The 24,459-nt window shown below is 36.0% G+C and overlaps 2 protein-coding genes across 2 annotated transcripts; both read right to left on the bottom strand.

Moving 5' to 3' along the window:
- Positions 1–12,112: 12,112 nt before the first annotated feature.
- Positions 12,113–15,352, bottom strand: LOC139964489 (uncharacterized). The gene is made up of 2 exons (XM_071966080.1): positions 14,997–15,352; positions 12,113–14,394 (listed from the first exon to the last, which is right to left on the bottom strand). Exon 2 carries the CDS (start codon positions 13,638–13,640, stop codon positions 12,273–12,275), a length of 1,368 nt encoding a protein of 455 aa, XP_071822181.1. The 5' UTR covers positions 13,641–14,394; positions 14,997–15,352; the 3' UTR covers positions 12,113–12,272.
- Positions 15,353–15,413: 61 nt separating this feature from the next.
- Positions 15,414–24,451, bottom strand: LOC139964487 (uncharacterized). Its single transcript, XM_071966076.1, has 2 exons — positions 24,184–24,451; positions 15,414–23,590 (listed from the first exon to the last, which is right to left on the bottom strand). Exon 2 carries the CDS (start codon positions 22,834–22,836, stop codon positions 21,352–21,354), a length of 1,485 nt encoding a protein of 494 aa, XP_071822177.1. The 5' UTR covers positions 22,837–23,590; positions 24,184–24,451; the 3' UTR covers positions 15,414–21,351.
- Positions 24,452–24,459: the final 8 nt, after the last annotated feature.

Here is a 24,459-nt window from a genome sequence, read left to right as displayed (position 1 = left end):
TGATTAGGTAGTCAAATCTTATGACATGAGTGTTAACATAGTTATCACTAATATGGCATTGATGCATTCTATACCACGTATCGGTCTACGTTATGTTAATTCACTGACCCGAATATTCAATGCCTACAACTCATAACTTATTGATAACAATGGCATTTCAGTGCCTGTACAAAAGCAGGAGGAAGTTCCCGATTGCCTTAGCCAAATGACCACGGACGTTATTGTGCCCGCTCCTACCCATTGTTCTAGGATCAACCGTCTGAGCATAAAAAAACGTGATAAAGGCTGATATTAATTATAAAACTGTCTCTCTAAAAAGTAAGTTGAGATATCAAAATATATAAAAGTATTGAGGTTGACAACACATGTAAAAAAATCTCCTTGGTCTGCAATATCAAACAATATCCAGTGACATTTTTCACTGTTTGTCTCATCTAATACCAGTATAATGTTTACCGAGTGTAATGGACGCCATTTTCCATTTATGATAACCCTGCCACAGACATGCTTGCTGTTTGTTTGCACGTTTTGCTTGAGGTATCTATTTCTTTCAATATTCCATTGACTTATGTGAAGGCTACTGTCCTTATTGTACGATAATACATTCCTCCACATGCATATTCATAAACTACAGAATGGAATATGTAAAATATGTAACCATTAAGAACGAGATTACAAAGAGACTGTACGTTCGTTATATTTGTGCCTCTTTGGCACGTGTTAGGGAATATTAATGACGTTAATGGAAAAGAATTCTCCTCTTAATCGAATAATGTTATAATCTTTGTAAGGCTCATCAGATTTTACCGATAGGAAAGAAACGATATCCCCAACTCATCATAATGTCGTCTACTGATTGATGATACATGTTCCATGTTGACATAATAACGGTAACCGTTGCATTTATAACGTACCAATTTAGCGCTAGCGTATAGGATTCTCACTATATGTATGGTTCAACGATAAGGAAGTGTAAGGTATCGTTACGTTTGTACTGCACATATAACCAAGAATATACCCTGTACAATGAAACCAACAACCGTTTTCGACGAAAATCAATTAAGCTTAACTTCGTTTTCTGTCACTTCCTTGTTGACAGCATGCCTCATTCAAATCGAGTAAACTATTTTATTTGCGGATACACTCAGGCGTATTAGACAAAGATTAGTCACAGGTTAAAAATAATCAGCGATTTTTTACGTTTGAATGTATAACCTTCCTATGACTTGGTTTGAATGGAAAACTAAACATCACCACACACGACGACAGTCTATTCCATTCATATGACCTTTTTGACCAATATTAACAAGTGTCCCATGAACCGGGTGTCTAATATCCAACGTGAGTTTGGTATTGTTTCACAATTCTTCATTTTGGTACAAGCGTATTAGTCATTGTTTTGTTGTTTTTCTACCTCTTACCCTTGACCCTATAAATCCTAATTCACGGCCTATATCCCATGGTGAGGCTCACGCACAATGCGCATCAAGAACATCCGCCGTACTAATGAGCACTGAGCTGTTTCGGACGTTGCTCACACATATACACAAGGCCACACACGAGCACAAAACACTTTACACCCCCCCCCCCAACCCTACCACCTCCTCGGCCTTTGGAAACGTGCATGTCCAATCATGTTATGGTGCCACCTTTTGGTGACAAATGCACATTCAACCTACGAGTTTAGTTGCATCATCACCAATGGTATAAGGTTGGACGACAATTTCAGTACCATTTTCGCACAAATTATCAATGGTGTACAATAGTGAGCGTTACCATAATGACCAGCTTCAAATTCTGAGCGTCGCAGGATTCTCTGAATTTGTTTAGACCGATTCTGCAAGGTTCAAGTTTTTTATAGATACGTTTTTGCAAAACTATCAAAATTGAAACAGTAGGAAATATTGCTGCTTTTCCACAGCTAAGAAAATGAATTCTTAAAAGAAGAACGAAAGATATCACTTTCTTTTTGTACGATAAAGAATTTAATGTATAGAAATACTGCCAGGGCACTGGATATGCCAGTCAAACGATGAAACCTGATCCGACTGAAGAGAATGAAAATAAACTTTCTTATACAGGCTGAGAACATTTAATTAGTCCTGTTTACTAAAGACTAATAAATATATATCATAAATACACTTAAAGTAATTCATCACCCTATTCGACATATTAAAATTAAAGCTTTTCATACAGGACAAATCCTATAAGAACATATTTTGGCCAAAAGATGCAGAAAAGTTTCATCTTATTTGTTAAGCTATTAACGTAAAACAATGGAATATCTCTTCCAAGTCTACGTACTGCTAAACTGCACCTACTTAAAAAAAAAAGTTTTTTTACGTCGGGTTACATTTGGTAAACAGTTATTTCTGATTAAATTATAACGTAGAAAAGAGCAACGAAATTTATGGCTAGAACGAGAATCGAGATAGAACGAGATTGACCTATTGGTTACTAGTACAGCGCTCTACCAACGTAGCTATCCAGCAATATATGAATTAATTATGATAATTGTTTCATATAAACAAATATAATTGTTCTGGTATGAGACCAAACACATTTTCCTACCTGCTACATAAGAAATTGATTTTAAATTGCATTCATCGTAGTTTGTGCTTTTACCACAGCTGAATTCTCAAAGTTTCCCGGATTACTCCCTTTTTTGCCCATATGTCCCAAAATTAAACTTTTGTAGATTGTTATAATATACTGACTCATTCTCTTCTTCGTCAATAATTGTCCTCGTGCTTCGTGCATCTGGAATTTCGTAGGCTACCGTCACGTTTTCATATATGATTACTCTAGAAGTAACGGTTCTAGCTACACTATCGGTGTTAATATCGCAATAATCGTATGCTACATTCACCGAAGAGGTTACATTAGCAATAGATTTGGAATTTAACTCAGAATCGGTATGTCTACGTTTCCGGTAAAGTAGAACCAATATTATTGACAACGCAAATAAGAGAAACCCTATGACAGGGATTAACGAAACAACAGGAAATTGATTACCAGGTGGTTTACTTGAAACTGTGTTTGAGGCTGGTGTTGTTGGTAATTCCAGAGGGCTAATTGCTAACGTGATGCTTGCTACAGTTGTGTGATCAAGGATGTTAGCAGAACAATTCAGACGCACATCACCTATGAATGTTGTATTAGTTGTAACACGCACTGTTATCATTGATCCTACCACAGACAACTCAATACCAGAATCCTCCAATTTCTTCGGAATGGACCACTGCACAGATGAAGTTGGTAAAGATGAGCATGTATACATTTTTGCTTGTCCTGGATACAGTACAGCTGGATCAGTTGTAGTAATTATTGGATCAATGAAAATAATCAGTTCCTCGTAAACATTAATAGGACCGACAGAACACCGGTCTTTATCGGGTGCTACTGGTGCTACGCCATCACGTTCACATGTAAACACAGTGCCATTTTGACTTAAAGATGGTTGTACATTTATCCTGTTATACCGTGTCATTGTCCTTACAAAACCTGTCGTTTCATCGAATATCATATCACTATCTGAACTCCAGCTAATGGAAGCTAAAACTGACGTAGACTTATAACATGTTAAAGTCACAGTTTGTCCAACAATGATACCATACGTGTAATTTGTAGTACAATATGTCTGATCAATTGGTAGTGTTGATATGGACAGGTTTGTAGAAGCAGTAAAGTCTACCCAAATTACGTCGCAAAAGAATGTCTGGTTAGTACTAATATTATATGGAGCAGTTTGTTCGGTGTAAACTGTAGCATCGTCCAGTCCCGCTGAACCTGACGTTAACTCTTGTCCCGTTTCATCTGTTATCACCATGGTGATGTCATCTTCTGGTTTCGAGTCTGACACTGAACATTGCAGTGATATAAATTCTCCAGCTAATACAATATCGTTGAAGTTTGTAAACAGAGACACTGTCTGCGCAGAACACTGACTCTCAAAAACAAGCAATAGATGAAAGAAATAAGCAAGTAACGGAACGAAAAGCAATACCCAACGAAGATAAACCATTTTGGCTTCAATACGTGAACTGCTACAAACAGAAACAAGCAAGAGGTCCTAACCGTATAGCTACAACAACAACATGCATACGGTTTTGTTTTCGAAGATGATTCACAACGGTCATGTTTACCAATTTATATGAAATTTGCGGCTGTACAGTTCTCAGATAGATATTTAGTATTACAAAAACAAAAAATAACACGAATACGATTTCTCTAAATCAAAAAGATTTTCCCACTTCCGCTAGAAAACAGTAGTATATACCTGAATATGGTATGGAGTGCACTACACGACTATTGTCAGGTTTGAGGTAACTTTGTGAAGCTTTAAGAAGTTACGGTGCATACGGTTAAGACTAATGATCAAATGTTCGGCTTGTTCCATGTAAATAACAGGAACAGGGTGGGTAAGTACTGAATGGTATATTTTTGACCATTTCATCTAATATCACCATATTGATGTTATCCTCCTTTGGATTCGTATTTGACACTGTACATCGTAGCGAACCCGATTCTCCAACTGATATAATATCGTCCAATATTGTAAACAGAGATACTGTGTGTCCAGAACACTGATTCTAAAAGAGCAGCAGTTCATAGAAAACCATTGATCCTCCAATAAAATTCATTCTTGCAATTTAGGTAGAGTTGAATAAACGAATATTATACATGCGGAAAACCTTCCCAGTGACCGTTAAATACGGATATTCTTGAGGAAGTATTCACACCTGCAACAATGAACTTAAGTAGCTGCACATTGCTGAAAGAAACAAAATAATAATTGCAGTGACGTATCATGAAGTGGATTTCTCAAATTGATGGCGATGTATAATAAATTATATAATGTAGTGCATCTATCAACTATAGCTATTGTGTGACCAGAACATTGCATGTCAGAGGTCAATAGCACGTTGAGATTGTAACCAACATAAAACGAAAAGGAACTCATTTTCCAGAAATGGTAACTTTTTGTTAGATTTGAAACAGTAAACAATTCAGCTCAGTGTCGTTGTGTAAGCCATTAGATTAAGTGTAAAGTATATAGATAGTCCTGGGAGGATAACACACATTTCGATTTAACATTACTGTTACATTAACAGTGAAGAGGCGAAATGAGTTGACGAGAGCCTTTAAACTTTTGGATCTGTTATGAGCTACTCTGCTGTTGCATGAACTAGTTTCACTATGTAATTTCTGTATATAATATCCGTGGTACGTGGTGATGTTTTTGATTTGGATGTCCAATTGGTATTATGGAAGTGTGCTTCGATGCTCGAATGTTTCCTCTATAATAAGTATACCATCAGACAAAAACAAAACTGTAGAACACAATATCAGCAAATTAGAAACAAACCTTTACCTTCTAGAGAGTTGTCTCTAACACAAATTCACGAACTGGCTTGATTCAAAACTGGATCTCTTGTACTGAATACTTGATTTACGTTCCAACGAAAGAGATGCAATAAAACTGAATTTATGTTAGTATTGCTGACAGAGTATCAATCGTTAAGTTTACAAAGGCATGTAGTTGAGGACACTTACACAAGCGCATTTCCGTCTGCCATATAGGTTTGTTACCTACAGTTATACAAGCGTACCAATATTTGCACTCCCAAAGTACTCAATTCACTGACTCGTAACGTTCAGATGTAGTTATATATAGTTTACAGGAAGTAAAAGCAAATCTGTGTATGACCGTTATAATGACCACCTTTGTTGACTTCCATAGAACATCATATGTAACACCATATATGATCATTGTGAAAGATGAGTCCATACTGTGTCGTTAAAGTAGGCTAGTGTGTCACCTAACTGATGCAAACATATATGTTGCTGTTGTATTATAATTTAACACCCAGAGATCATCATATACTAATTCGTGCTACATGCCTTTCAAACGGCTCGTACATTACCATACGATGGTACTTTTGACTTTTGTCAACCTATTTAGTTGATGCCTTTCATTGATGTCATCTTAATGCCATTTTACAACAGCATCATATGTGTTCTATGAGACTACTGCTTTGCAAATAGGCTACCATGTTTATGCGTTTACCGCTCTACGTTTATTCCTTTAAATGATTCTATAATCTTCTCAGAAGACTATCATTTCCTTTGCTTTAAGAAGATTATAATAGAATGGTTGTTTAATCTGCAAAATATTCAATTGGTGGTTACTTTGGGCTTGCCAACGTCGTCGATGGCATTATTGTGTTGTGTATAGTTCCGCCTGAAGAAACGTGCATTGGTCAGAGTTCAGCTATAATAGGGTCAGAGCGATCTATAATTATAAAGCGTGAAGCACGTGAACGCATCACGTGCTTTGAGTTCCTTCCAGACCTCAAGGGCATTAAATTTCATTCATTTTTACCATTCGTTTTTAGAACTTCTCTGACATAGTGTCCTCGTTTATGTAATAGTCTGGAATATATTTAATGTTGCAGACATATTTTAATGCTTTCCTGGAAGATATTTACTACGGTTTCTCACGCATGATCATAAAGAATTAGCTAAGATATTGTATCTTACATGTCCTTAATTTTACTCTGTTTAAAACAATTAGATTACAGACGCGAGTATTCGATCTCGACGAGCCTGGATGCTTGGAGGTAAGTTGGAAATTTCTTTGCTCCAGTTTTGGTTGTGGCAAATTTCTAGTTAAGAGTTATTTCTTGCTAGTGTTCTTTCAATTTGACCAATTAAAAGAACATCCCGTCATAGGAGTCCCCTTAACCTTCCAGGTCGTGTTGCCACTTACAAATAAACGGCATAAATCTCGCAAAATAAAAGGAAAAAACGCAAAAATTCATCAAGGGATGATATGATATTACTGTATAGACTTTATAATACCACTATAGGCGACTCTCGTCTTAGCCCTAGAAAGGCTTTTAAACGTTATAGGTCTACGCAGCATGCATGTTGTCTTCACATTGGTTTGTTCTCTCTCTCATGTAGCCAACTATTCTGCCAAAGTACGTGCTGTTAGATTGATATATGTACAAGTTAATATACTCGGTACACGCAATGTGCATATACGCTTTGAATAAAAATTTGCCAAACTTGATGCATTATACAAACAAAAGCCTGTCGAATAGGAAATTATTTCAATTGCCAACATCCCGTCCGTAAGCCAATGCCTCAACATCTAAGAACTCCATAAATAGATGCAACTTAGGAGGATCAACGCCTATACACAACTCAATCGCAGTAAAACTTACTAGAAATCCAACCTTCTATAAAACACACCGTTAGAAGGTAATGATGAATAAATATATAGGACATGTAGAAATATATTGACGCATAATCGTTTCTTGAAAATATCTAACGAATTAAGGAAGAGAAACGTCTTTAGAAGCTGGGAAATCAAATGTTAAATCCTTCTTGTTACAACGAACATGCTCTGACCGAGGAGAAAGACATGGACATGTGATCTTATGATAAATACATTCAAACTATGGACGTTATATATATATTTAAAAATGTTACATGTTTAGAGAACGCCTTTCTCTCCATCTAAGACATGACAATAATAAATATTCAATGAGTCGATGCATACTTCTACTACCAACAACGTATGTTTTATTAGTTCTCAAAAGGGAACAAAAACGCTACTCAATAAAACAAAAACAAAACACCGCATAAAACATTATCTGAGTTGAATGTGTCATCTGACTACCCTGTTCACCAAACATGAAACAAAATCAACAGCTAAATATGCTTGATTATACTTCTAACATATACTTCTAACATATACTTCTTACATTTATAAATCTAACATATATACATCTAACATATTTACATCAAACATATACTTTTATACAACACCTAATTGTATTCTGGTCATTTGATTGGCCAATTGCTCGTTGATTGCATGCAAAATCCGCTATATTCTATTATATAAAATAGAACCATGGGTTATACTTTTTTGGTAGCACTTTTTTTGAATGGTAAGAGAGCAGAGAAACCTGTCTGTTCAAAACAATCTGTTGCATGAGTGCATTTTACCCATCTTAATACAACATGAGTTACACACACCGATGGTAGTGTTACTCTAACAAAAATCCGCTCTATGAGAGCAATGGAAATATCCAATTTTGAAGGTGTTGTATAAAACAAATAATGAATGGTTTTTATTCGTGCAAAAGTGCAAATACTTCATTCGTTGAAAGATGTAATTTGTTCCATTCAACACGGCTGCGCCTCGTTGAATGGAACATTCCATCTTTCAACTCATGAAATATTTGCACTATTGCTCTCATAACCATTCATTATTTGTATAATAACATATACTTCTAACATATACTTCTAACATATACTTCTATCATATACTTCTAACATATAGATCTATACAATTAAGGCCGTTTGTTTCTTTTGTATAGCTTTCATCATCTGATACAAGCTTGGAGAGAAATTACCCAGTCTGTTTGTTTATTAATGTCATCACATTTACTTTAAACTTCAATTCAAGTTTTTATTGTATTAATAAACACAGTAAGTGCACCTATAAGGCTTTCCTATGAACGCTTAACGTTGGATCTCACGAAAATCCTTCATATGGAACTCCTATGACGAACAACATATTTCAAGTAAGATGTTCGGTTTATTCCGTGAAAAGTAAAACCTGAATATGAAGAAAATCAGCTATTGTACGTTATTCTCTTAATTATACGGTTGGTCGACAACTATTAAGAAACAAACAAAAAAGTTGATCTACAGCTATTTACAATAAAGTTCTTTTCTTCCGTATAAAGTTGGTCAACAGCTATTTAAGTTTTGATTTGGCAACCTATTTAAAATTAAGCTCTACATACAGAGGTGATGGGCAGTTGACATATAGAAAAAGGTCATTTTCACTTCAATATTTCAAATTAAATTCTTAATTTCATGTATTTACAGTTGATCGATTCCTTTTACAATACAGTTTTTGACTAAACTTTGCACATAATGTTGCAACTATTTAAAGTGATGAGGTTCTTGAAGTTTTCAACAATTGATTGACAACAGCCGCTTTCAAATAAATTATTCGCTTGTATATGCACTGCAGTTGTATTGACAGCTGTTTGCAATTTATTTTATATTATTTATATTATTTATTTAAGTTCGTCACTCCCATATACAGTTGATATAAGGTAGTTGAATAATTCAGTTATTAACTGAAGTCTGTAGACTGAGCGTAATGTATATGCAGGTGTATACACTGGTCTCGAATCCAGCTCCCTCTAAAACAAACATGTAGGCACGTATAGAGTTGACATCATTATTTCGAACATTTACAGTATATATCACTTTTCGGTTTCATTCAGTACATACTGGATGCTACATATGTCAATTTGCAAGCACTGAAGGGTAATACATTCCTCCTCTTACTCCTCCACTTAAGTCAAAGAGTTTCAGTCAAATACGGATGCTTTTGAAAGTATTATTGGTGCTTGTAACTGTCTAATACTAATTATATAATACAACATGATCATGTGAGCTTATTGCACCAATACAACGAACAAACTACCAGTTGTTATCGGGACTAGGTAGTCAAATCCTATGAAGGAAGTGCAAACATATTTATCACTAATATGGCATTGATGCATTCTGCACCACGTATAGGTCTACGTTATGTAAATTCACTGACCCGAATATCCAATGCCTGCAATTCGTAACCTACTGATAACAATGACATTGCAATGCCTGTACAAAAGCAGGAGGAAGTTCACGATTGCCTTAGCCAAATGAGGACGTTACTATATGCCCGCCCTGCCCCATCATCTAGTATCAACCGACTGAGCATAAAAACAAATGCGAGATACAGGCTAATATATATTGTAAAACTGTCTCTCTAAGTAGTAAGTTGAGGTACCAAAATGTACCAAAGTATGTAGGCTTACAATACCTATACAAACAAAGTACTTTTTTTTGGTCTGCCAATTGAGTTTGATTGGGCAGTATATTCCAAAAGGCTTGAAGGAGTAAGGTTTGGTTATTTCGAGAGAAAAAAATCAGTCGGCAATAATCCAACTGATGTTTTGAAATAGAAATAACAATATCTATCGACGTTTTCACTGTTTGCCACATCTAATACTAGTATAGTGTTTACCAAGTGTAGTGGATGTCATTGTCCATTAATAATAACCGTGCCACAGACATGCTAGCGGTTTGTTTGCACGTCTTTTCTGAGGTATCTATTGCCTTCCATGTTCCATTGACTTATGTATGACACATTCTTTCACATGCATATTCATAAATTACAGAAGAAAATCTGTGAAATATGTTACCATTAAGAACTTGAAAAAAAGAGACTTTACGTTCCTTATGTTTATGCCTCTTTGGCAAATTTTAGGGGAAATTAATAACGTTAACGACGAAGAATTCCCCTCTCAATCGAATGATAATCTTTGTAAGGCTCATCAGATTTTACCGATAGGAAAGAAACGATATCTCAAACTTCTCATATTTCGTGTTCTGATGAATGATACATGTTCCATGTTGACAAATTATCTATAACAGTTGCGTTGATAACGTACCAAAGCGGTAGCGTATAGGATTCTTACTATATGTATGGTTCAACGATAAGGAAGTGTAAGGTATCGTTACGTTTGTATTGCACATATAGCCTGCCAAGATTAGTAAAACCAACAACCGTTTTCGACGAAAATCAATGAAGCTTAAATTTTCTGTCACTTCCTTGTTGACAGCATGTCTCACTCAAATCGAATAAACTAGTATAATTGCGGATACACTCAGGCGATTTAGACAAAGTCGCCCATTTGGTCACATGTTCAAAATAATCAGCGATTTGTTTACGTTGGAATTTATTACCTTCCTATGACTTGGTTTGAATGGAAAACTAAACATCACCACAAATGACGACAGTCTATTCCATTCATATGACCTTTTTGACCAATATTAACAAGTGTCCCATTAACCGGGTGTCTAATATCCAACGTGAGTTTGAAGTTGTTTCACAATTCTTCATTTTGGTACAAGCGTATTAGTCATTGTTTTGTTGTTTTTCTACCTCTTACCCTTGACCCTATTAATCCTAATTCACGGCCTATATCCCATGGTGAGGCTCACGCACAATGCGCATCAAGAACATCCGCCGTACTAATGAGCACTGAGCTGTTTGGGACATATCGTTGCTCACACATATACACAAGGCCACACACGAGCATAAAGACACTTTACAACACCCCCCCCCCCCAACCCTACCACCTCCTCGGCCTTTGGAAACGTGCATGTCCAATCATGTTATGGTGCCACCTTTTGGTGACAAATGCACATTAAAACCACCGAGTTTAGTTACATCGTCACCAATGGTATAAGGTTGGACGAAAATTTCAGTACCATTTTCGCACAAATTATCAATGGTGTACAATATTGAGCGTTACCATAATGACCAACTTCAAATTCTGAGCGTCGCAGGATTCTCTGAATTTGTTTAGACCGATTCTGCAAGGTTCAAGTTTTTTATAGATACGTTTTTGCAAAACTATCAAAATGGAAACAGTAGGAATATTGCTGCTTTTCCACAGCTAAGAAAAGGAATTCTTAAAAGAAGAACGAAAAATATCACTTTCTTTTTGTACGATAAAGAATTTAATGTATAGAAATACTGCCAGGGCACTGGATATGCCAGTCAAACGATGAAACCTGATCCGACTGAAGAGAATGAAAATAAACTTTCTTATACAGGCTGAGAACATTTAATTAGTCCTGTTTACTAAAGACTGATAAATATATATCATAAATACACTTAAAGTAATTCATCACCCTATTCGACATATTAAAATTAAAGCTTTTCATAGAGGACAAATCCTATAAGAACATATTTTGGCCAAAAGATGCAGAAAAGTTTCATCTTATTTGTTAAGCTATTAACGTAAAACAATGGAATATCTCTTCCAAGTCTACGTACTGCTAAACTGCACCTGCTTAAAAAAAAAAGTTTTTTTACGTCGGGTTACATTTGGTAAACAGTTATTTCTGATTAAATTATAACGTAGAAAAGAGCAACGAAATTTATGGCTAGAACGAGAATCGAGATAGAACGAGATTGACCTATTGGTTACTAGTACAGCGCTCTACCAACGTAGCTCTCCAGCAATATATGAATTAATTATGATAATTGTTTCATATAAACAAATATAATTGTTCTGGTATGAGACCAAACACATTTTCCTACCTGCTACATAAGAAATTGATTTTAAATTGCATTCATCGTAGTTTGTGCTTTTACCACAGCTGAATTCTCAAAGTTTCCCGGATTACTCCCTTTTTTGCCCATATGTCCCAAAATTAAACTTTTGTAGATTGTTATAATATACTGACTCATTCTCTTCTTCGTCAATAATTGTCCTCGTGCTTCGTGCATCTGGAATTTCGTAGGCTACCGTCACGTTTTCATATATGATTACTCTAGAAGTAACGGTTCTAGCTACACTATCGGTGTTAATATCGCAATAATCGTATGCTACATTCACCGAAGAGGTTACATTAGCAATAGATTTGGAATTTAACTCAGAATCGGTATGTCTACGTTTCCGGTAAAGTAGAACCAATATTATTGACAACGCAAATAAGAGAAACCCTATGACAGGGATTAACGAAACAACAGGAAATTGATTACCAGGTGGTTTACTTGAAACTGTGTTTGAGGCTGGTGTTGTTGGTAATTCCAGAGGAATAATTGCTAACGTTATGTTTGCTGCAGCTGTTTGGTCAAGGATTTGACCTGAACAAACCAGACGGACATCACCTATGAATGTAGTATTAGTTGTAACACGCACTGTTATCATTGATCCTACCACAGAGAACTCAATACCAGAATCGTCCAGTTTCTTCGGAATGGACCACTGCACAGATGAAGTTGGTAAAGATGAGCATGTATAATTGTTTGCTTGTCCTGGATACAATATAGCTGGATCAGTTGTAGTAGTTATTGGATCAATGAAAATATCCAACTTCTCATAAACATAAATAGGACCAACGGTACACCGGTCTATGTCGGTTACTGGTGCTACGCCATCACATTCACATGTAAACACACTGCCGTTTCTACTAACAGATGGTTTTACATTTATCCTGTTATATTGTGTCATCGTCCTTACAAGGCCTATCGTTTCATCGAATGTTATATCACTATCTGAACTCCAGCTGATGAAACCTACCCCTGACGTAGAACTATAACATGTTAAAGTCACAGTTTGGCCAACAATGATACCATCCGTGTAGTTTGAAGTACAATATGTCTGTTCAATTGGTAATGGTGAAATCGTCAGGTTTGTGGAAGCAGTAAAGTCTACCCAAGTAACGCTGCAAAAGAATGTCTGGTTTGTACTAATTTCAAATGGAGTAGTTAGTTCGGTGTAAACTGTAGCATCGTCCAGTCCCGCTGAACCTGATGTAATCTGTTGTCCCGTTTGATTCGTTATCTCCATGATGATGTCATCTTCTGGTTTCGTGTCTGACACTGAACATCTGAGTGATATCGATTCTCCAGCTAATACAATGTCGTTTAATCTCGTAAACAGAGACACTGTCTGCGCAGAACACTGACTCTCAAATACCAGCAATATATGAAAGAAAAAAGCAAGTAACGGAACGAAAAGCAATATCCACCGAAGATAAACCATTTTGGCTTCAATACGTGAACTGCTACAAACAGAAACAAGCAAGAGTTCATAACCGTATAGCTACAACAACATGCATACGGTTTTGTTTTCGAAGATGATTCACAACGGTCATGTTTACCAATTTATATGAAATTTGCGGCTGTACAGTTCTCAGATAGATATTTAGTATTACAAAAACAAAAAATAACACGAACATGATTTCTCTAAATCAAACAGATTTTCCCAATTCCGCTAGAAAACTCAAAACAGTAGTATATACCTGAATCTTGTATGGAGTGCACTGTAGGACTATTGTCAGGTTTGGGGTAACTGTGAGACTTTAGGAAGTTACGGTGCAGACGGTTAAGACTAATGATCAAATGTTCGGCTTGTTCCATGTAAATAACAGGAACACGATGGGTAAGTACTGATTGGTATATTTTTGACCATTTCATCTAATATCACCATATTGATGTTATCCTCCTTTGGATTCGTATTTGACACTGTACATCGTAGCGAACCCGATTCTCCAACTGATATAATATCGTCCAATCTTGTAAACAGAGATACTGTGTGAGCAGAACACTGATTCTAAAAGAGCAGCAGTACATAGAAAACCATTGATCCGCCAATAAAATTCATTCTTGCAATTTAGGTAGAGTTGAATAAACGAATATTATACATGCGGGAAAAACCTTCCCAGTGACCGTTAAATACGGATATTCTTGAGGTAGTATTCACACCTGCAACAATGAACTTAAGTGGCTGCACATTGCTGAAAGAAACAAAATAATAATTGCAGTGACGTAACATGAAGTGGATTTCTCAAATTGATTGCGATGTATAATAAATTATATAATGTAGTGCATCTATCAACTATAGCTATTGTGTGACCAGAACATTGCATGTCAGAGGTCAATAGCACGTTGAGATTGTAAACCAACATAAAACGAAAAGGAACTCATTTTCCAAAAATGGTAACTGTTTGTTAGAAATTGAAACAGTAAACAATTCAGCTCAGTGTCGTTGTGTAAGCCATTAGATTAAGTGTAAAGTATATAGATAGTTCTTGGAGGATAACACACATTTCGATTTAACATTACTGTTACATTAACAGTGAAGAGGCGAAATGAGTTGACGAGAGCATTTAAACTTTTGGATCTGTTATGAGCTACTCTGCTGTTGCATGAACTAGTTTCACTATGTAATTTCTGTATATAATATCCGTGGTACGTGGTGATGTTTTTGATTTGGATGTCCAATTGGTATTATGGAAGTGTGGTTCGATGCTCGAATGTTTCCTCTATAATAAGTATACCATCAGACAAAAACAAAACTGTAGAACACAATATCAGCAAATTAGAAACAAACCTTTACCTTCTAGAGAGTTGTCTCTAACACAAATTCACGAACTGGCTTGATTCAAAACTGGATCTCTTGTACTGAATACTTGATTTACGTTCCAACCAAAGAGATGCAATAAAACTGAATTTATGTTAGTATTGCTGATAGAGTATCAATCGTTAAGTTTACAAAGGCATGTAGTTGAGGACACTTACACAAGCGCATTTCCGTCTGCCATATAGGTTTGTTACCTACAGTTATACAAGCGTACCAATATTTGCACTCCCAAAGTACTCAATTCACTGACTCGTAACGTTCAGATGTAGTTATATATAGTTTACAGGAAGTAAAAGCAAATCTGTGTATGACCGTTATAATGACCACCTTTGTTGACTTCCATAGAACATCATATTTAACACCATATATGATCATTGTGAAAGATGAGTCCATACTGTGTCGTTAAAGTAGGCTAGTGTGTCACCTAACTGATGCAAACATATATGTTGCTGTTGTATTATAATTTAACACCCAGAGATCATCATATACTAATTCGTGCTACATGCCTTTCAAACGGCTCGTACATTACCATACGATGGTACTTTTGACTTTTGTCAACCTATTTAGTTGATGCCTTTCATTGATGTCATCTTAATGCCATTTTACAACAGCATCATATGTGTTCTATGAGACTACTGCTTTGCAAATAGGCTACCATGTTTATGCGTTTACCGCTCTACGGTTAACGTGTGTTATTCCTTTAAATGATTCTATAATCTTCTCAGAAGACTATCATTTCCTTTGCTTTAAGAAGATTATAATAGAATGGTTGTTTAATCTGCAAAATATTCAATTGGTGGTTACTTTGGGCTTGCCAACGTCGTCGATGGCATTATTGTGTTGTGTATAGTTCCGCCTGAAGAAACGTGCATTGGTCAGGGTTCAGCTTAGGGTCAGAGCGATCTATAATTATAATTGAAGCGTGAAGCACGTGTACGCATCACGTGCTTTGAATTCCTTCCAGACCGCAAGGGCATAAAACTTCATTCATTTTTACCATTCGTTTTTAGAACTTCTCTGACATAGTGTCCTCGATAGGGTCATTTAATAATCTGGAATATATTTAATGCTGAGGACATTTTTTAATGCTTTCCTGGAAGATATTTACTACGGTGTCTCACGCATGATCATAAAGAATTAGCTGAGATATGTATCTTACATGCCCTAAGTTTCACCGTTTAGAAGAATGCGATTGCAGACGCAGGTATTCGATCTCGACGAGCCTGGGTGGTAGTAGGTGGAGGTAACTTGGAAATTTCTTTGCTCCAGTTTTGGTTGTGGCAAATTTCTAATTAAGAGTTATCTTTTTGCTAGAGTTCGTTTAATTTGACCAATTAACAGTTTGTAAAGAACAGCCCGTCATAGGAGCCTGCTTCAACTTTCTAGGTCGTGTTGTCACTTACAGCTAAACGGCACAAATCTCACCAAATTAAAGTGGAACAAGTATAGACTTTATAATACCTCTATAGTAGACTTTCGTCTTAGCATAGGAAGGCCTGTGCACTTTATATGTATACGCAGCATGCATGTTGCATTTCCATTGGTTTGTTCCCTCTCTCATGTAGCCAGCTGTTCTGCCAAAGTACGTACTCTTGGATTTACATATGTAGAAGTATATATACTCGGTACACGCAATGTGCATAAAGAAGTTCAATAGACAGTTACGCTTGCACTTGCAACTATTGTCCCGCCTGTTGTGGAGTCTGCGGCACATGCCATCGCCAACGTCTTTGATTAGCAATTTGCCAAACTGGATGCAGTATACAAACAAGCCTGTAGAATAGGACAATATTTCGATTGCCAACATCCCGTCCGTAGGCCAATGCCTCAACATCTAAGAAGACAACCCCTAAATAGATGCAACTTGGAGGATCATCGCCTACACAACTCAATCGCAGTACAACTTACTAGACATCCAACCTTATATAAAACACACCGTTAGAAGGTACTGATGAATAACTCTATAGGACAATAAGATAGATATAGACACATATCCGTTTCTTGAAAAATCTAACGAATTAAGAAAGAGAAACGTCTTCTTGATACAAATAACATGCTCTGACTGAGGAGAATGAAATGGACATGTGATCATATGATAAATACATTCAAATTATGAACATTATATATATTTCAAAATGTTACATTTTTAAAGAACGCCTTGCTCTCCATCTAAGACAATAATAAATATTCAATGAGTCGATGCATACTTTTACTACCATCAATGTCTGTTTTATTATTACTCAAAAGGGGGGAAAACACCACTCAATAAAAGCAAAAACAAACACCGAATGAAACATTATCTTAGGTTAAGTGTGTTAACTGACTACCCTGTTTACGGAACAAAAAAAATCAACAGCTATATATGCTTACTTATACTTCTAACATATATACATTTAAAATATACTTCTAACATATACTTCTAACATGTATACTTCTAACATATACTTCGAACATATATACATCTAACATATACTTCTAACATATACTTCAAAAAAATTAAGGTCGTTAGTTTCCTTTTGTATAGTTTTCATCATCTGATACAAGCTTGGACAGAAATTATCCAGTCTGTGTTAATGATTATCACATCTGATAGAAAGTTGTTATTGTACTAACAAAACACAGCAAGTACCACACTTTAATAACACGATACACTGGTCTACGTTGCAAATAAGAACCAGGGTGCAAACTAGGTTATTGTTACCAATTAAGGCTTAACATTGGAACTTACTGGAACCCTTCATATGGTAATCCTATGAGGAAAAAAATTCATGTAAGATTTTAGGTTTATTCCGTGAAAAGTACAACCTGAATATAAAGAAAATCAGCAATTGTACGTTAATCTCTTAATTAAACATTTGGTCGACAACTATTTACAAACAAACAAAATAGTTCGTCGTTTCCAATTACAATTGATTGACAGCTATTTACAATGAAGTTAGTTCCTTTCATATAAAGTAATTAAAATTAAGCTCTGCATACAGAGGTGATCGGCAGTTGCCATTTAGAAAAAGCACATTTTCACTTCAAGATTTGATAACTTTTTGACAACATCTGCTTTCAATAAATTCTTCACTTGTATATGCAGTTGCAGTTGATTTGACAGCTATTTGCAATTTATTTTATTTTATTATTTAAGTTCTTTACTCTCACACACATTTCATCGGTGGCTTATAAAATAATTAAGAAACTAACTGAAATCATTAGACTGAGCGTAAAGTATATGCAAGTGTTTGTAAAGTTTACATTGATCTCGAATTTAACATGGAAACACAGATAAAGAATTGAAATCATTATTTCGAGCTTTGATATGTGTCACTTTCCGGTTTTAGCCAGTAAATTCTGGATGATACATCTTTCAATTTGCAAACAGTAAAGAGAAGCATATTCCTCCATTGAATTCCTCCTCCTCCTTCTCCTACTCCTCCTCCTCCTCCTCCTCCTCCTAAGTCAAAGAGCTTCAATCAAATGTGGATGCTTTTGAAAGTATGATTGGTGCCGGTAACTGTCTAAAACTATTACATCATATAAATGATATTGTGAGCTTATTGCACCAATAAAACAGATAAACTACCAGTTATAATCGTGACTAGGTAGTCAAATCTTATGACAGGAGTGTTAACATAGTTATCACTAATATGGCATTGATGCCTTCTGCACCACGTACAGGCCTACGTTATGTAAATTCACTGACCCGAATATGCAATGCCTACAACTCGAAACCTATTGATAACAATGACATTGCAGTGCCTGTACAACAGCAGGAGGAAGTTCACGATTGCCTTAGCTAAATGAGGACGTTATCATGCCTGCCCCTGCCCCATTCTAGGATCAAACGATTGAACATAAAAAAGCAAGATAAAGGCTGATATTTATTGTAAAACTGTCTCTCTGAATAGTAAGTTGATATATCAAAATATGTAAAAGTATTGAGGCTAACAACACATGTTAAAAAAATATCCTTGGTCTGCAATATCAAAACATTATCCAGCGACATTTTTCACTGTTTGTCTCATCTAATACCAGTATAATGTTTACCGAGTGTAAAGGACGCCATTGTCCATTTATGATAACCGTGCCTCAGACATGCTAGCGGTTTGTTTGCATGTCTTTTCTGAGGTATCAATTTCTTTCAATATTCCATTGACTAATGTATAGGCTAAATGTCCTTATTGCACGATAACACATTCTTCCTCATGAATATTCATAAATTACCAAAAAGAATATATGTGAAATATGTAACCATTAAGAACTAGATTACAAAGAGACTGTACGTTCGTTATATTTGTGCCTCTTTGGCACGTGTTAGGGAATATTAATGGCGTTAATGGAAAAGAATTCTCCTCTTAATCGAATAATGTTATAATCTTTGTAAGGCTCATGAGATTTTACCGATAGGAAAGAAACGATATCCCCAACTCATCATAATTTCGTCTACTGATTGATGATACATGTTCCATGTTGACATAATAACGGTAACCGTTGCATTTATAACGTACCGATTTAGCGCTAGCGTATAGGATTCGCACTATATGTATGGTTCAACGATAAGGAAGTGTAAGGTATCGTTACGTTTGTATTGCACAAATAGCCAAGAATACATTCCGTACAATGAAACCAACAACCGTTTTTCGACGAAAATCAATTAAGCTTAAATTCGTTTTCTGTCACTTCCTTGTTGACAGCATGTCTCATTCAAATCGAGTAAACTATTTTATTTGCGGATACACTCAGGCGTATTAGACAAAGTCGCCAATTGATCACAGGTTAAAAATAATCAGCGATTTTTTACGTTTGAATGTATAACCTTCCTATGACTTGGTTTGAATGGAAAACTAAACATCACCACAAATGACGACAGTCTATTCCATTCATATGACCTTTTTGACCAATATTAACAAGTGTCCCATTAACCGTTTGTCTAATATGAAACGTGAATTTGAGGTTGTTCACAATTCTTCATTTTGGTACAAGCGTATTTGTCAATGTTTTGTTGTTTTTGTACCTCTTACCTATAAATCATAATTCACGGCCTACATCCCATAGTGAGCCTCATGCACAATGCGTATCAAGAACATCCGCCGTACCAATGAGCACTGAGCATTTTGGGACATATAGTTGTTCACACATATACACAAGGCCACACCGACGAGCATATGAAACACTTAACAACCCCCACCCCAACCCTACCACCGCATTGGCATTTGGAAAAGTGCATGTCCAACCATAGTATGGTGCCACCTTTTGGTAACAATTGCACATTAAACCTCAGAGTTTAGTTGCAGCGTCACCAATGGTGTAAGGTTGGACGACAATTGCAGTACCACATTCGCACAATTATCAATGGAGTACAAAAGTGAGCGCTACCATAAAGACCAGCTTCAAGTTCGAATAAAATCATCAACAAAATTCAAAACCACATATCAAAGACATCATGTATGATTACAGGGGTGTGTCGGAGTGAGCCCCCAGTCCCCTTTAAAATTACTTATGGCACTCCAACGATGTAACCTGTTTAATAAATAGATACAGAAATATGACGAAAAAATACACCAAACCTGATCCGACTGAAGAGAATGAAAATAAACTATCCTACACAGGCTTAGAACAGTTAATAAGTCCTGTTTACTGAAGACTAATAAATTTATATCATAAAAACATTTAAAATAATTCAAAACCACATATCAAAGACACCATGTATGATTGCAAGGGTGTGTCGGGGTGAACCCCTAGTCCCCTTTAAACTTACACAAAGATGCAAGTACCTTTTTGAACAAACTTGCACTCAGACCTTATTTATATATGATCTAAATTCCACATTACCATATTCGAAATCTTAAGTTTAAAGCTTTTTCTGTAGGACAAATGCTATAGGAACATGTTTTGGCCGAAATATGCAGCTTATTGGTTAAGCTATCAACTTTAGACAACGGAATATCTCGTTCAAGTCTACGTACTGTTAAACTGCAACTACTAACAGCATTTTCTTTTTACGTCGAACATTTGGCAAACAATTATTTCTGATTTACTTATAACTTGGAAAAAAGGAACGAAATTTATGTCTAGAATGGCACTGAAACCATTGACCTGCGCTCTACGAACTTCGCCATCCATCCATTCATATTTGAATTAATTATGGCAATTAGTTCATATAATTAAAAATATTACTGTTCTTGTATGAGATCGAAAACCCATTCCTACCTGCTACATGAAAGACCCAATAAATGTAGCTCGGTGATTATAGGTTCTCGAAAACGGTTTGATTGAGTAAATACGATTTTTTTTTATTTCATTCATCTTATTTGTGCTTTACTACAGCTGAATTCTAATACTTTCATGGCTTACTCCCTTTTTGCCCATTTGTCTCAAAATTAAACTTGTGTAGATATTCGTAATATACTGACTCATTCCCTTTTTCGTCAATAATTGTTCTCTTGCTTGGATTTTCGTTTCCCATTTTAGCATCTGGAATTTCATAGGCTACCGACTCGTTTTCATTGATGATTACTCTAGAATACTGTTTATTCGAGTTGGGGCTGTTTTCAGAGATTGTGGTTGCTTCAGTGTTTGAAGTAATGGTTCTAGTTACACCACCGGTATCAATATCGCAATAATCGTAGCCTACATTCACCGAAGAGGTTACATTAGCAACAGATTTGGAATTTGACTCGGTATGTCTACTTTTCCGGTAAAGTAGAACAAACATTATTGACAACGCAAATAAAAGGAACCCTATGACAGTGACTAGCGAAACAACAAGAAATGAATTTACAGGTGGTTTACTTGAACCTGTGTTAGAGGCTGATGTTGTTGGTGCTGATTTTTCGGGAGAACTGACCAATGTGAGCAAGGGTACAGATTCCATGGGATTGATGGCCAACGTTAAGTTTGCTGTAGAACGTTCAGTAAGGATGTTACCAGAACAAAACAAGTCTACATCACCTGTAAAGTTACTATCACTAGGGACAGTTACTGTTATCATGGCTCCAACCACAGATAACTCAATACCAGAATCGTTCAGTTTCTTCGGAGTAGACCACTGCACAGATGAAGTTGGTAAAGATGAGCATGTATAATTCTTTGTTTGTCCTGGATACAATATAGCTGGATCAGTAGCAGTAACTATTGGATCAATGAAAATAATCAGTTCCTCGTGAACATTAATAGGACCAATGGAACACCGGTCTATGTCGGTAACTGGTGCTACGCCATCACGTTCGCATGTAAACACAGTGCCATTTTGACTTACAGACGATTGTACATTTATCCTGTTATAACGTGTCATCGTCCAAACAAGGTCTGTTATTTCATCGAATGTTGTATTACTATCTGAACTCCAGCTAATGGACCCTACCACTGACGTAGAACTATAACATTTTAAAGTCACGGTTTGTCCAACAATGATACCATCCGTGTAGTTTGAAGTACAATATGTCTGTTCAATTGGTAATGGTGAAATTGTCAGGTTTGTGGAAGTAGTAAAGTCTACCAAAGTTACTTTGCAAAAGAATGTCTGGTTAGTACTAATTATAAATGAAGTAGTTTGTTCGGTGTAAACTGTAGCATCGTCCAGTCCCGTTGAACCTGATGGAATCTGTTGTCCTGTTTCATTTGTTATCACCATGGTGATGTCATCTTCTGGGCTTGTGTTTGACACTGTACATCTCAGTGATATCAATTCTCCAGCTAATACAATGTCGTTTGATCTCGTAACCAGAGACACTGTCTGCGCAGAACACTGACTCTCAAACACCAGCAATAGATGAAAGAAATAAGCAAGTAACGGAACGAAAAGCAATATCCACCGAAGATAAACCATTTTGGCTTCAATACGTGAACTGCTACAAACAGAAACAAGCAAGAGTTCATAACCGTATAGCTACAACAACATGCATACGGTTTTGTTTTCGAAGATGATTCACAACGGTCATGTTTACCAATTTATATGAAATTTGCGGCTGTATAGTTCTCAGATAGATATTTAGTATTACAAAAACAAAATATAACACGAACACGATTTCTCTAAATAAACAGATTTTCCCAATTCCGCTAGAAAACTCAAAACAGTAGTATATAGCTGAATCTTGTATGGAGTGCACTGTAGGACTATTGTCAGGTTTGGGGTAACTGTGAGACTTTAGGAAGTTACGGTGCATACGGTTAAGACTAATGATCAAATGTTCGGCTTGTTCCATGTAAATAACAGGAACACGATGGGTAAGTACTGAATGGTATATTTTTGACCATTTCATCTAATATCACCATATTGATGTTATCCTCCTTTGGATTCGTATTTGATACCGTACATCGTAGCGAAACCGATTCTCCAGCTGATATAATATCGTCCAATCTTGTAAACAGAGATACTGTGTGAGCAGAACACTGATTCTAAAAGAGCAGCAGTACATAGAAAACCATTGATCCTCCAATAAAATTCATTCTCGCAATTTAAGTAGAGTTGAATGAACGAATAATATACATGCGGGAAAAAACCTTTCCAGTGAACGTTAAATACGGATATTCTCGAGGTATTATTCACACCTGCAACAATGAACTTAAGTGGCTGCACATTGCTGAAAGAAACAAAATAATAATTGCAGTGACGTATCATGAAGTGGATTTCTCAAATTGATGGCGATGTATAATAAATTATATAATGTAGTGCATCTATCAACTATAGCTATTGTGTGACCAGAACATTGCATGTCAGAGGTCAATAGCACGTTGAGATTGTAAACCAACATAAAACGAAAAGGAACTCATTTTCCAGAAATGGTAACTTTTTGTTAGAAATTGAAACAGTAAACAATTCAGCTCAGTGTCGTTGTGTAAGCCATTAGTTTAAGTGTAAAGTATATAGATAGTTCTTGGAGGATAACACACATTTCGATTTAACATTACTGTTACATTAACAGTGAAGAGGAGAAATGAGTTGACGAGAGCCTTTAAACTTTTGGATCTGTTATGAGCTACTCTGCTGTTGCATGAACTAGTTTCACTATGTAATTTCTGTATATAATATCCGTGGTACGTGGTGATGTTTTTGTCAAATTGGTATTATGGAAGTGTGGTTCGATGCTCGAATGTTTCCTCTATAATAAGTATACCATAAGACAAAAACAAAACTGTAGAACACAATATCAGCAAATTAGAAACAAACCTTTACCTTCTAGAGAGTTGTCTCTAACACAAATTCACGAACTGTCTTGATTCAAAACTGGATCTCTTGTACTGAATACTTGATTTACGTTCCAACGAAAGAAATGCAATAAAACTGAATTTATGTTAGTATTGCTGATAGAGTATCAATCGTTAAGTTTACAAAGGCATGTAGTTGAGGACACTTACACAAGCGCATTTCCGTCTGCCATATAGGTTTGTTACCTACAGTTATACAAGCGTACCAATATTTGCACTCCCAAAGTACTCAATCCACTGACTC

Source organism: Apostichopus japonicus, chromosome 23 (genome assembly GCF_037975245.1).
Source record: "Apostichopus japonicus isolate 1M-3 chromosome 23, ASM3797524v1, whole genome shotgun sequence".
Classification (NCBI taxonomy): Eukaryota; Metazoa; Echinodermata; class Holothuroidea; order Aspidochirotida; family Stichopodidae; genus Apostichopus; species Apostichopus japonicus.
Note: the sequence above shows the minus strand (reverse complement) of the source record. Positions and strands in the feature narration are given on the sequence as shown.

Excerpts from the sequence above, each read along its gene's own strand:
- LOC139964489 (XM_071966080.1), bottom strand. The coding sequence starts at position 13,640 with ATGGTTTATCTTCGGTGGATATTGCTTTTCGTTCCGTTACTTGCTTTT.
- LOC139964487 (XM_071966076.1), bottom strand. The coding sequence starts at position 22,836 with ATGGTTTATCTTCGGTGGATATTGCTTTTCGTTCCGTTACTTGCTTAT.